This window comes from Fusarium redolens (assembly GCF_020744475.1).
Source record: "Fusarium redolens strain MPI-CAGE-AT-0023 chromosome Unknown BKA55scaffold_12, whole genome shotgun sequence".
NCBI lineage: Eukaryota > Fungi > Ascomycota > Sordariomycetes > Hypocreales > Nectriaceae > Fusarium > Fusarium redolens.
Window position 1 is genome coordinate 1292195 of NW_025763675.1, and position 12050 is coordinate 1304244.

Sequence of the window (12050 nt, forward strand, 5' to 3'; positions counted from 1 at the left end):
AGGCTAGTTTATTTCCGAATTAGTAGTGATTATCCGAGTGTGGCTGGTTACATGACGATCTGCACTGCTATGAGAAGACGATTCTTTCACGATGCAGTGTTGCAGTGCGTTGAATGATTGTGTTCACGCTTTTTAAGGAATGATCTACCGGTTCGTTGAGGCAAGATGTAGTGTAACCCAGCCTTGTGAGGCGAACTGACTTTGTGGATGCAAACTTACGGGAATGTACACTAGGAGGGGGAAGATCTGGCCGTACCCTGTAGTTCAACGCATATCAGAGCAGTTGAGGGTATCGTGGTTTACCGGCACAACGGATGACTATCCGCAGTATGGTTTCATTGCAGAACCGTAGTACTATGATCTACCTGTCATCTAGTCTGTCAAGGCTTGGCAACCAAGACAAGGATACGCAATACTAACTTGCCTTTTATTTAGCTACGGCTTTCGCTTCTCACGCGTATATACGTTGAATATATTGTCAAGGTTATGCTCGTGCTGCACCTTCAGACCTGGCTTGTCTGGCAAAGTCACTTCAGAAGCCAAATTCAACAGTACACTCTTCAGTTCCGAGATTTAGCTGAGGTATCACTATAGCTCTGTCTATTCTTTCAAAATGTAGTCCTCTTCTCGCCAATTTTTGATGTTCTTTCTACCCACTTGGCGTCCAAAAGGCATCCCTTTTATAGGCCTCTAACCTAAGGGAATCATAGTCTGCTTTCGCACCTTTAGAGAGAAGTAGCCGGGCAATTTCAACACGTCCAGCCTCACACGCTTTTGAAAGGGCTTTGGATCTGCACAGGCGTTTTGATTAAGTATCCAATAGCCGGCGAACAAGTCCGATTGTGCCATGAGAGGCTGTGCTTTGGAGTAATCCACAGGTTATAGGCCTAACTTTGCAGGCCCTTTAATGAGGAGCTCGACTATCGTGGTATGACCATTCTCGAGAGCGAGTTGAACAGAATTGTGTATTTCATCGTCATGCCCAGCCTTGAGTAGATCTTGTGCGATCTCCAAGTGGCCATATTCAGATGCAGCACACAGAGCAGATTTATGGCGGTCCTCGCCCTTGCCGTCTCTGTTTGCGTTAGCTCCGGCATTTATTAGCATTTTTACAAGCTGAGTGAGACCCAATTGTGATGCATTATAGATAGCATGTCCATATGAAGGATGTGATGCATCGGGGCTAACGCTATGCTCAATGAGTATTTCGGCTAGCTCTGAATATTCACTGCGAATTGCAATCACTAAACAGGCTTCCTTTTCCGGCTCTTGAACCTTAAATTGCGAATCTTTCATCATGTATATGACAGTATCTCGGAGTCCAATCATGCAGGCGTGATAAAACCCCGAAACCCCTTGAGAATGGGGATCTTTTGATCTTTGGTAAGGATAACAAGACCAGTGCCAGGGTGACTCTCTGGATATCCGGTCACATTTTGAAAGATTCTCTGAGTTCAACAAAAGGTTGGCTGTGGTTTCAGCAATTCTCTTGACAGACTGTGCTGTCCTTGCAAATGCAGGCCAGACATCTGCTGCACGCTTTGCTAATGGGTAATCAGCGCACATACGATAAAATAGCCTTTTCACATCATTCAAGTAAGTGAGCGAGGTTTCGGTGATAGCAATCGCACAATTCAATTAAAAAAAAAAGAGTTGTTCTGTTTCATCAGATACTCTTTGACAGAGAAATGGGTGAGATATACTTCTTCCCAAGAGTGTAAAGGTTCTTTACGAAGATCTTCGTCTGTGACTAGTACGATATGTATCATACCAGGACAATATCTAACGATATTGGAGGGGTTGAAAAGCCTATTTTCAGTGTCAAACTTAAGTCGATCTCGATGTCGGTCTGATCGTGTCGCTAGAATCTCAACCACAGGTTTCGAATAACTCAAGGAGCTTTGCCGATGCAGCTTCCCCTCCATATTTACAGAGTTGGAATGCCAGTGACCGAAGAAGGCCATCGAGAGATTGTTTCCCGACATCGTTGAAGTCGAAGTAGTGTGCTAGTGTAGCTATGCCACTTGTATCACTGAGATAATCGAAGATTCGGGAGCTTAGTACCGTTTTCCCGCAACTAGCCAATCCATGGAGCCATAGATGCTTTCGTGAGCCTGTCTTGATCTCCTGGAAAGCCGGACTGTGGATGAACCACAGACCAGAACCAACATGACGGCGCTTGCTGGCCTTGACCACATTTGTCGAGTACCTTGGTGGCTTGAGCCAGTGTTCTATGTCCGAGTGTCGCTTTTCTCTCTGAATGGAGCTCACAGTCTCCTTGGTATCCTTGATAGTGCTGCTCATATTCTCGAGGTTGCCTCAACTACATGACTATTTAGTACTTGTAAATTACCCATAACACCCATTTTCACATACTTCCGTGCAAGGCCTTGATCAAGGGGTCCTCCTTCTCAATCTTGCTCACAGGGATATACCCAAGTAGATTCTTCGCATAAGCCACTGCAGCCATTGCTGCAAACCCCTGCCACTCGTCGTTCTTGTGTGAGTCAGAGTGGTCACAGATTCCTCGTATAACAATACATGGGAAATAGTTCATTAAACCAGCTGCTTCCATTTCAAAACACAAGACTCCCTGTTCCACGATCAGTTGATCACGAAGATTTGCATCCTTCATCAGTTGGTTTGCGCTAGCTATAAGCCCATAATGAACCTTGGGGTCGTCATCTTTTGGGTCTCGAGCCTCGCGCGTTTTCAGAGCAGCATCGCTACAGTTGTCCTTGCACTTGTCTGACGTTGCTGATGTTTTCTGAACAAAGTCCGATTTATACAACTTGTCGGTTTCCGCAGGAGGACGTGAGTATTTATCCCTGATTCTCGAGTGCCTCTCAAGCACCTCTTCGATACTCTGACCCAGTAGATGACCCTCCAATATGCTCTCTGCTTCCATACTCGCCACAGCATTCAGTAGAAGTCAGGGAGGTTGGTCCAAAGACCCTTTCAACTCGAACTTTCTCTCTTGGATAGCTTTACCATGATCATACTGGAGAACTCCTCCTAACTTATGGGAAGAAGAGAGGATTATATAGCCCATTTTGGGCTCTGGAAGGTTCTTTGTTTGTTCAAACAAGCAAACCCGCATTTGAGGCAGCATACAAACATAGGATAAGCGATGGCTGTGTTGAAACCCTTGCACGCAAAGCAACGAAGAAAGCAGCGTTTTCCTGCAGATTGAGCATTATTCACAGCACCTCATTTCTGAATGACAAATAGGCAAGTAGGATGTCCCTATACCTTTTAATCTGTCTGATGAAGCTTATGATACTTCGGCGAGTATATCATTCCAATGGAAAGACCTGGGATGATAAGCGATGGTAGAAGACGTAGTTGACCTTACTCAAACTTCGATCTCTATTTACATGAGAAAACAGAATCTACTCAAGTTAAAGGGGGTGATATCAAACGCATACACAGAGTATATATTCTAATTCCACGTTGTTCATGATTGGCGCCAGCTAGAATCGGTTTGTTGAAGCACATTCACATATCGGTGCAATTTAAGCGAGCTGTTTGTCGGTTAGTAGAATAACCTCAACGCATAAGGCAACAACAGACCGCAACAACCGGCTGACAACATTCCAGTTTTACCTCGACAAATACCCAACATGGAAGCTGAAGATACAATTACTTATGGTAGTACCAAGCTCCCAATCGAGATTATTTTGTTGATAGTCGAGAGTCTGGTCCTTCAGAATGATGCAGCACGACCAATCCTCCCCGCATCACATCCTACTACAAGATTGCTCGTATCTTTGACGAGGGTTTCCAGAGAAATATATCCCACTGCTTGCAAACTCATCTGGCAAAACTGTCTCTATATTGACAGAAAGTCAAAACTCCGCAGGTTCAGACGATACATCTCTCAGAAAAGCCCTATCACTGGGCGGTTACCTTGTGAAGCCTATGGCTCAGCGAGACTATATCTCAACCCATTGCATTACAAGTTTGATACGGCTTCTACTTATGAGACAAATTCCCCGTCGACTCGTCGTGATAACGGGGTTTCTGGTCGTATCAACGACGGCTCGGACAGTGACGTGGCAAGCGAGCATAGTGATGAATGGACCGATGGATCACAAACTAGCAGTTATCGCGCAGCACCCGACCCGTCTCGGTCAAGATCTCCTGTAGATGATGGGTATTCTCAATATTCAACGCACAACTGGAGAGACGCACCAATGCAGGACCTTCGAACTATTTATATTCTTGAAGAAGTTCTCGTCACTCTTGCACCAGTCCTCAAGACTCTCATCGTGGATATGCCCTTACGGGATTTAGACCCTTCAGAAGACTTAGTCATTTTAAAGCCCCTCAGACAGGGATTTGAGGCTCTGGTCAATGTCGAAGAGCTCATCAGCGTTAAAGACGAATTATACCTTGGCGAGACTGGCATTATGCAACCTCAAGCCTTTACCAAATGGCCGAAACTTCGACGCTTATACCTGTATAACGTCATGATGGAGGAGCAATTGTTGAAAGATATGGCCTCGTGTCCACAATTGGAATCAGCTGTCTTCATAAGGCCTGATCCGTCTGATGATGATCTCTCAAATGATGATATTAAAGGAGGATGGGCGAGGGCATGGGCCGCAGCAAACCCTCGAAACAGGAAACATGACGGTCTAGTATATGAAGGGCCCAAGATGACAATAGCTATCTGCAACTGGCCGCCTTACCTACCCGACTTCAGCGGTATGATACCTCACTGGCAAGAGGTTGACCCTGACAATAAAATCAACGTTCTGAATGTGGCTACACATGCAAGATATGATAGAAAATCAAGGAAAAGGGGACCCATTGCCTCATGCCAGGATTGGATCAGGGATCACGCTTTGAGTGGTACGATGTGGAGTGAAGTTGAGACCAAGGGCCAGCCTGTAGCTGCGCCAGTGGTGTTTGAGGAGGGTCAGGTTGAAGAAGATGATGATGAATGGGTTGATGATGATCATGGTGCGGACTGGAGTGACGACGATGACGATTCATGGATGTGATGGATCTTATGACATACTTGAAGAAATTTTTGGCAGACTTCACAGATTCAAGGACCCATCCTATTTGTCAATGGATTCTGCTAATTTTCCTGATGTCTTTCGACACTACTCTCTTACCGCGGCTTGTTCTTGGCCTCATCAACCTGCAACTCAAAGAAACTCTCAATCAAACTCAACGTGATCATAGCACTCGAGAACAAAAGCGAAACCTCATCACCAAACTTGACATCCTCCAACGGATCCCTCACCAACTTCGCATCACGATCAGCATCCAACTGTCTCTTGGGCATCTCCTCCGGCAATGGATGGAACGGAAGACCAGATGGTAACTTCTGTGGCTCTTGGAGTTTATCACCCGGGAATCCACCAAAGACATCACCACCTTCTTGAGGAGTATCGGGTTCTTGACTCAAGAGCTCAATGGCTTTCTTGTAGGCTGGGTTGTCAGTTTCTTGCTTTTGAAGGCCTTCGAACATGAGATATACTGCGCGGATGACGCTCTCGAGGGCGCCGACGATCCATGCGTGGTGGGAGGAGGATGCTTCGCCGATTAGGTACAGTTGGCCGTAGGCGTTGGGCTTGATGATTTCTTGCCACATGTTGGAGAATTGACTTGGGCCGAAGTATGCGAAAGCACCGGACATATTCTCGTCTCTGTACCAATCGTATGCATGATGGTCCTGGTACTGATCTTTAAGGAGAGCGAGGAGCTGATCGTAGGAATAGTCGCTCTGCTTGGAGTGCAACAGCGCGAGATCATGGAGAAGAACGGAGAGGAGTTGCTCTTCGTTCTTAGGCGTCTCGGGTGAGATCAGTGATCCAATGCGCTGCGCATCCTGGCCCCAAGTGTAAGAGCACAGAAGAACAGCAGGCTTGTTAGGATCCCAATCCTGGCCTTCATTGGACTCAATGTTGTAGGATGGATACACACAAACCCGAAGAGGAAGATCAGTATGCGCGATTCCACCCTTCTTAATGTTGAAAGGCGCCTTCTGCCACCACGCAGTCTCAAACTTAATACCAACCTTGCACGAAGCACCATATCCCAAAGCCCGAATAGCCTGCTTCGTGCCCCATAGAAGCCCAGCATCCTTAAGATCCATTCTCTGAAGAGCACCGAGCGTCGTACTATTGAACACAGCGAAGTATTCCTTCTCCTTGACGACTTGGTTCTTGTTAATGCGGAGTTTCATCGATGTGTAGTCCTTGGGCTTGCGCTTCTTGCGTTCTTCAACCTGGGCATTTATGGCGACGACTTGGCTGTTGTATTGGATGGGTTGTTTGATCATCTTTGCCATGCGGTGGGCGATGGTTTGGGCGCCACCGTCGATGCACCACCAGTAGTTGGTGGTTTGGCCTTCGATTGGGTCGGGAGTTGCGAAGTCGAGTTCTTCGAGGACGCATTCTGTGAGGGATTGATCGTACCAACCAGTGCCGCTGAGAACCGTCAGTACAGACTCAAGTACAATCTTGGAGGTTACTTACTATGTCGCTGACTCAAGCCATTCGATGGTGTTGTAGTTGTATCCCGGTCCTTCGGGAATGGGACCAGAGTTGTCTTTGGGGATGCCCTCCCTCTTCTTCCTGTCGCCATCTCCACTGTTGTCATGTTAGCTCCACATCAACCACGATATCATCATACGGAGGGCACCCACGAAGCAAGGAACTGACGAGTGCTCAGCTTGTCAGCCTCCATAAGGAGCGTCCAGAGCTTAGTCGTCTCCGGTCCCTTCTCATCATTCTCTTCAACGGCTTTCTTGAACTTCTCTGCGGCCACCTTGATGAAGTCCTCTAAAGCCTCACTGACTAGGTTTGACGGGTTCACTTTGAGTAGGCTATGTGATTGTTAGTGCACTGCCGAGTATAGAAGAAGTAGACGTACTGAAGGGGGATCTTGGCCTTGTCTGGAAGACCCTCGTTGATCTTGAATGGATCATCCGCTTCGGCGGTCCAGACATTCCCTACACTGGAAACATCGTTGAAGTATGTTGGGCAGACATTATCCTCATCTCCAATGTAGTATGGGATCAATCCGCCTTTTCCGGGCTTGAGGCCGATGTAATTGAACAGCTGAAAGGTCCTGCAACATGTGAGCAATTACAACGCCAACAATCCCTTGGAAGACTTACCTCTTCATGATGGTGTTGTTGGGGAATCGCATCGCTCCAACATCATAGTAATCATGCTCATCATACGAAAACCGATGCGTATACAACCTTCCACCCAACCTATTCATCTTCGCCGCCTCAATAATGTCATACTCAATCTTCAATCCCTCCTTTTCACACTGCTCATTCAACCAGTCGAACACCATAGCTGTGAAAAGACCAGCGACACCAGCGCCGATGATACCAATCTCAAGATGATTGGACTCTCTGGGGACGAAGCCAACACCAGTGAGCTTCTGAGTCTTATCAAGAATCTTACTGACACCTTCATCCTCATGAACTTTCTTTGGGAAAAGCTCGGGATGCTCATTTTGGGCTTGGATTACGCGCTTGGCGGCGGCTTGGACATCGTCTTCGAAGCCTTTCTGGGCGACGTGTCGTGCCCACATGTGCTTGAAGGCACGGGTATGAAGGTGGTGTTCTTCAGCTGGGAGAGACATAACGAAGACAGGATTGACAATTGGTAGAGAATACTATGCTTCAGTTGAGTAAAACTGTCCTGCTTTCTGGGGACATCCGTCTACTTATGCAGAACATCTAGCTAATGAGTCTAGGCCATGGAGGTTCCCATCTGGAAAGCTCCATCACAACACCAAGAACGTGGCTAGCTGAGCATATCAATGTGATGATAAACGATACATCAAATAGAACCCCGCTCCAATTGAGACTTTCGTCACATACCGTAGTGAACTTTCCCCGCAAATGACTACGCGTCTTCTCACCGACGACCTATTGATGCAGTCCATCCAAGCCTAGAACACCAGATCTCACGGGCCGTAGCCGTTCCTAGCGGCATCAATACAGACCAAACGGCTCTTCTGCTGTCGGGATAATTGGATGGTGTCCAAATGTGGCTGGCTGGATAGAGACTATTGGCGGCTAAGGACTAATACGGCTATTGTGTCTTGTAATTGGGGTTAGTGATGATGATGCTTCGTCTCAAGTGGATTAGACTGCTGAGGCTGAGAATTGGAGAGGATGCCTGTTTTGTTGAAACATGCAGACATTTAGACGTCCGTGGCTTTCATTACATTCTGTGATTGTTGAGAATGTTGCGTTAGGGTCAGCAATGACACGTCGGTTGCATATTGGAATGGTATTTAGTTCACCGTACTTTCAGCTCGACATATTGATGATGATAGAGGCTTATATATTGCTTGCGGCTGAAGTTTCTGACAAGTCGAGACGCATAGACGCAACAACACAGACACAAGCACCATATTATTCTTACATCAATAGTGTCAATCACATTCCAAAACATGCATATCCATTACCGTTACTCTAACTACCCAGCGATACATCTACCCATCTCTAATCACCAAGCGGATAAGCATGAAGGACCTGTCCATGAAACAACGTTGCATCCTTGGAAGCCAAGAATACATAACTCGGCGCAATCTCACTCGGCTGTCCAACTCTTCCTAACTGAGAATTCTTTCCAAATCCTTCCATTTGCTCCGCAGGTCGAGACGCTGGCTGAAGAGGCGTATGCACAGGTCCTGGCGCAACAGCGTTGACTCTGATGCCCTTCTTGACGAGCTGCTTTGACAGCGATTGTGTGAATGATGTGATGGCACCTTTTGTAGATGCGTAGTCTACCATGTGCGCTGTTCCTCTGAACGCAACGGTGGAGGTTGAGTTGATGATACTGTATCGTTAGTCAAGCTTACAAAGTTTGAAGGAGACTTACGAGCCACCCGTTTCCATATGATGAAGCGCATACTTCGTCATAGCAAATATCTGGAGAATATTGCTCCGGAAAGTACTCTCAACGTTATCCAGGTCAATATCCTTGAAGTCTTCACACATGATCTGCTTCGCAGCATTGTTCACCAGGACATCGATCTTGCCATACTCATCAACGTGCTTCTGAACAGCATTCTTGCAGGTCTCGTTGTCCATGAGGTTTCCGGCGAAGAGAACACATTTGCGGCCTTCTTTCTCTACCATGCGCTTGGTCTCTTCGGCGTCTTCTTGCTCTTCTGGGAGGTAGACTATTGTTACGTCTGCGCCTTCGCGGGCGAAGAGGACTGCCACTGAGCGACCAATGCCGGAGCTACAGGTATCAGTGTCCTAATTATATGTGCTAGCGGATGTGAGTAGACTTACTCCCCGCCGGTGATGAGAGCCTTGGCGCCCTCGAGTTTGTTGGCGGCCCTATACTCATGGAACTCATTCTTGCCTTCAAGCTTGGTGGACTCGCTAGTCGGGTTCATGTCCTTCTCAGTTCTGTACTCCAGTGTTAGACGTCTACTCGGTCAATTGATCGTGTAACGTACCCAGGGAGCTTTTGTGCTTGAGCCTCAGGAACAGGGTGGAATGAGCCATCTTTTCCAGCTTGAGACATGTTGTCGTTCAATCAATTGGTCAGTAAATATGATTCTCTTGTATCTGAGTTTCAGTAAATATAAGTTAAAGAAGAAATTACAACGACCGTGACATGCTAATTTATCTCCGAGTAATGATGTCAGAATACATCCATCGAGATTGTCCTGCACCATGGCGGGGTTACTCAGTGCATCATGATGGCATCACGATTTAGTCGAGCCAATTGCTTGTCCAACCCTCAACAAACCTACACGTAAATTAACGAAACCTCCAATGCCAAACTTCAAGGTCTGTAATTAACCACTGAACCAAACGTATCAGATTGTCCCCAAATCCCTTCCCTCAAACACGACAACTGCACAATCTGCGAATGGTCCACAAACAAATTGACATCAGTCCCAAACTCTCTAACATACCAATTAAACACCTTTGGGTCCGCTGCCTCAAACATTACTTTCTCCTGCGGTAGCTCCCTCAGAATCTGCTGAATGACATCCGTTCTCCAGCTCTTAACATTCTCTGTAATACCCTCGCTCTCAATCATGATACGTTCTACACCAGCGTCGATAAAGCGCTTGCCCATGTGGATTATCTTGGAGGGGTCAGATGTTCCCAGGGATGAGAGCTCAGATGCTTCTGTGTCGCCGCCAGCGCCGAATTGAATGCCGCATTCGGGTTTGGCGATTAGACCGGCCGAGTGGACTTTGTCGACGATGCGGAGCCAGTCGTCTTGGGGGATGGAGAGGAAGCCTGATGAGATTTCGATAACGTCGAAGCCGAGTTGTTTGCACTTTTTGAGATATTGGTCTACAGCCCAGGCGGGATCAGATTGGAGGAGGACATGTTCCATCCATCCACCCTAATATCTTGGTCAGTAGTGCTTTGAGAAAGGCGAATAGACTTACTGTAGAGACGTAGACATTGTACTCGTGAGCGAGGTTGATAAGCTCTTTGAGTTTATCTTCTGGGAACAGGGAAAAGGAACCACCAGCGAACTTGAGCCCATCGACATGATGGCCCATTCTATCACTGTCAGTACCCAAGCATGGCGTGTGATGTGGGCGGACTCACGTCTCAAGGACATCCTGCAGGTATCGTTTCCCCATCACTGAGTAATATGGTCCCCGAATCTCAGTCACTCCGACAGACCTAGGCTTTGGTGGACGACTGTTGTGACGAATAAACCCAAAACCTTTGTCCTTGTCTTCCAACAGAATCGGAGGAGTCCCAAGTTGACGGGATACTGAGAAGGGCCTGATAGCGGCCTTGGGGATTGCGGTTGAGGCTCGCCATACTGGGCGGGCGGCTTTGAGCAGGCTGACATGAGACATTGTGATAGCTTTGAAGGCAATTTTACTAACGTTAGGTGAGTTGTTCTTCTGCTATCCGTAATCTGCGTACCATGGCTTCCGCGGTCTCTTAAAGGATCATGTTGTAACATGATATCATCATGATGCACCAGTGAGTTGCTGAAACTGCAACATAAACTCCTGGCTTTGCGTCATAACATACATTTACTTACCTAGTATCATGCAGAATCTCACTGATAAGACAGTAGCACTGCCGTTGGGCCAGAAATCGGCAGCAAGGCGTGTCTCCGTCCCGGTCGGAGCCCCCGTCGCCGGATTTGTGGAGACACTCTGGCCGTCGTCGCCGATATGCAATACGGAATCCATTAAGCTCTTGTGGATGAAGTACACCATGCTACAAGTGTATCAAGAACCAGCTTGAGTTTTCTTCTCGTTTCTAGCCATTTTACACCTCATCAGAGCCGACAGATAGCTCAAAACCTCGAAGACGAGTCCGGATCAAGACTTCAAGAACAGCCTGATGCCTTTCACTGTGCCATGAGGACAATAATATCTGAACATCCGACACCAAGTCTGCGTCAACTACTTATCAGGGCAAGTCCCACCAGCGAAGATAAGAAAGCTTTACAGCGCATAGATCAATCCCAATGTTTCCATCAAAAAGACCGTTGGTGTAGACAGCTCAAGCAGATTTACTGTGTCGCAACAGGCAAACGGTACCAGCATCATCAATGCCCGGCGACATGGTATTATCAAACGCAATGAGACTATAAAGTCAATAACAAGGAGCATTGAAAGAGCCACCGATCCAGAAGATAAGCAATACAAGCCAGACCATGGACGTAAGCATTCGACCCCGATCGAGGCGCTCAATCAATCAAGTTAGCATATATCCAAAAAGCACCCAACCGATTAATAACTCAACTAGCCCTCTTGGCCAAGTGGTAAGGCGTCGCACTCGTAATGCGAAGATCACTGGTTCGATTCCAGTACGGGGCAAAACGTATCTTTACTTTTGCATCCCAATACAACTTTTTATTATAATCTTCTTGCAACGACTCTTCGTCGTTGGAATAAAAACTTGCAAGACAGGACGGGACGAGATGAGATCTGGGCAAACCGTTAGGTGGGAAAGAGCGCAGACCTTACCGTGACTGTATGACAGGGTGATATGCTCGGTTCTGTCAATTGACTTGATGGGAGAGACGTCAGGCCGCATTACAACAATTATGCAG

General features: G+C 47.1%; 4 protein-coding genes and 1 non-coding gene across 5 annotated transcripts; 2 read left to right on the forward strand and 3 right to left on the reverse strand.

Moving 5' to 3' along the window:
- Positions 1–879: 879 nt before the first annotated feature.
- On the reverse strand, positions 880–2908 carry BKA55DRAFT_692809 (uncharacterized protein; the record flags this gene model as incomplete). The annotated part of the gene is made up of 3 exons (XM_046199832.1): positions 880–1075; positions 1952–2318; positions 2377–2908. 3 exons carry the CDS (start codon positions 2906–2908, stop codon positions 880–882), a joined length of 1095 nt encoding a protein of 364 aa, XP_046047141.1.
- A 715-nt stretch (positions 2909–3623) lies between these two features.
- BKA55DRAFT_692810 (uncharacterized protein) lies at positions 3624–5009 on the forward strand (the record flags this gene model as incomplete). Its single annotated transcript, XM_046199833.1, has 1 exon — positions 3624–5009. The coding sequence occupies one exon, from the start codon at positions 3624–3626 to the stop codon at positions 5007–5009; it is 1386 nt and encodes a 461-aa protein (XP_046047142.1).
- Positions 5010–5122: 113 nt separating this feature from the next.
- On the reverse strand, positions 5123–7617 carry BKA55DRAFT_517221 (uncharacterized protein; the record flags this gene model as incomplete). Its single annotated transcript, XM_046188164.1, has 5 exons — positions 5123–6446; positions 6495–6608; positions 6665–6844; positions 6892–7089; positions 7139–7617. The coding sequence occupies 5 exons, from the start codon at positions 7615–7617 to the stop codon at positions 5123–5125; spliced, it is 2295 nt and encodes a 764-aa protein (XP_046047143.1).
- Positions 7618–8488: 871 nt separating this feature from the next.
- On the reverse strand, positions 8489–10836 carry BKA55DRAFT_517114 (uncharacterized protein; the record flags this gene model as incomplete). Its single annotated transcript, XM_046188151.1, has 8 exons — positions 8489–8825; positions 8868–9233; positions 9287–9406; positions 9457–9514; positions 9807–9808; positions 9910–10364; positions 10411–10528; positions 10577–10836. 8 exons carry the CDS (start codon positions 10834–10836, stop codon positions 8489–8491), a joined length of 1716 nt encoding a protein of 571 aa, XP_046047144.1.
- Positions 10837–11742: 906 nt separating this feature from the next.
- On the forward strand, positions 11743–11814 carry BKA55DRAFT_t205. The gene has a single exon. It is a non-coding gene; the product is annotated as a tRNA-Thr (tRNA).
- Positions 11815–12050: the final 236 nt, after the last annotated feature.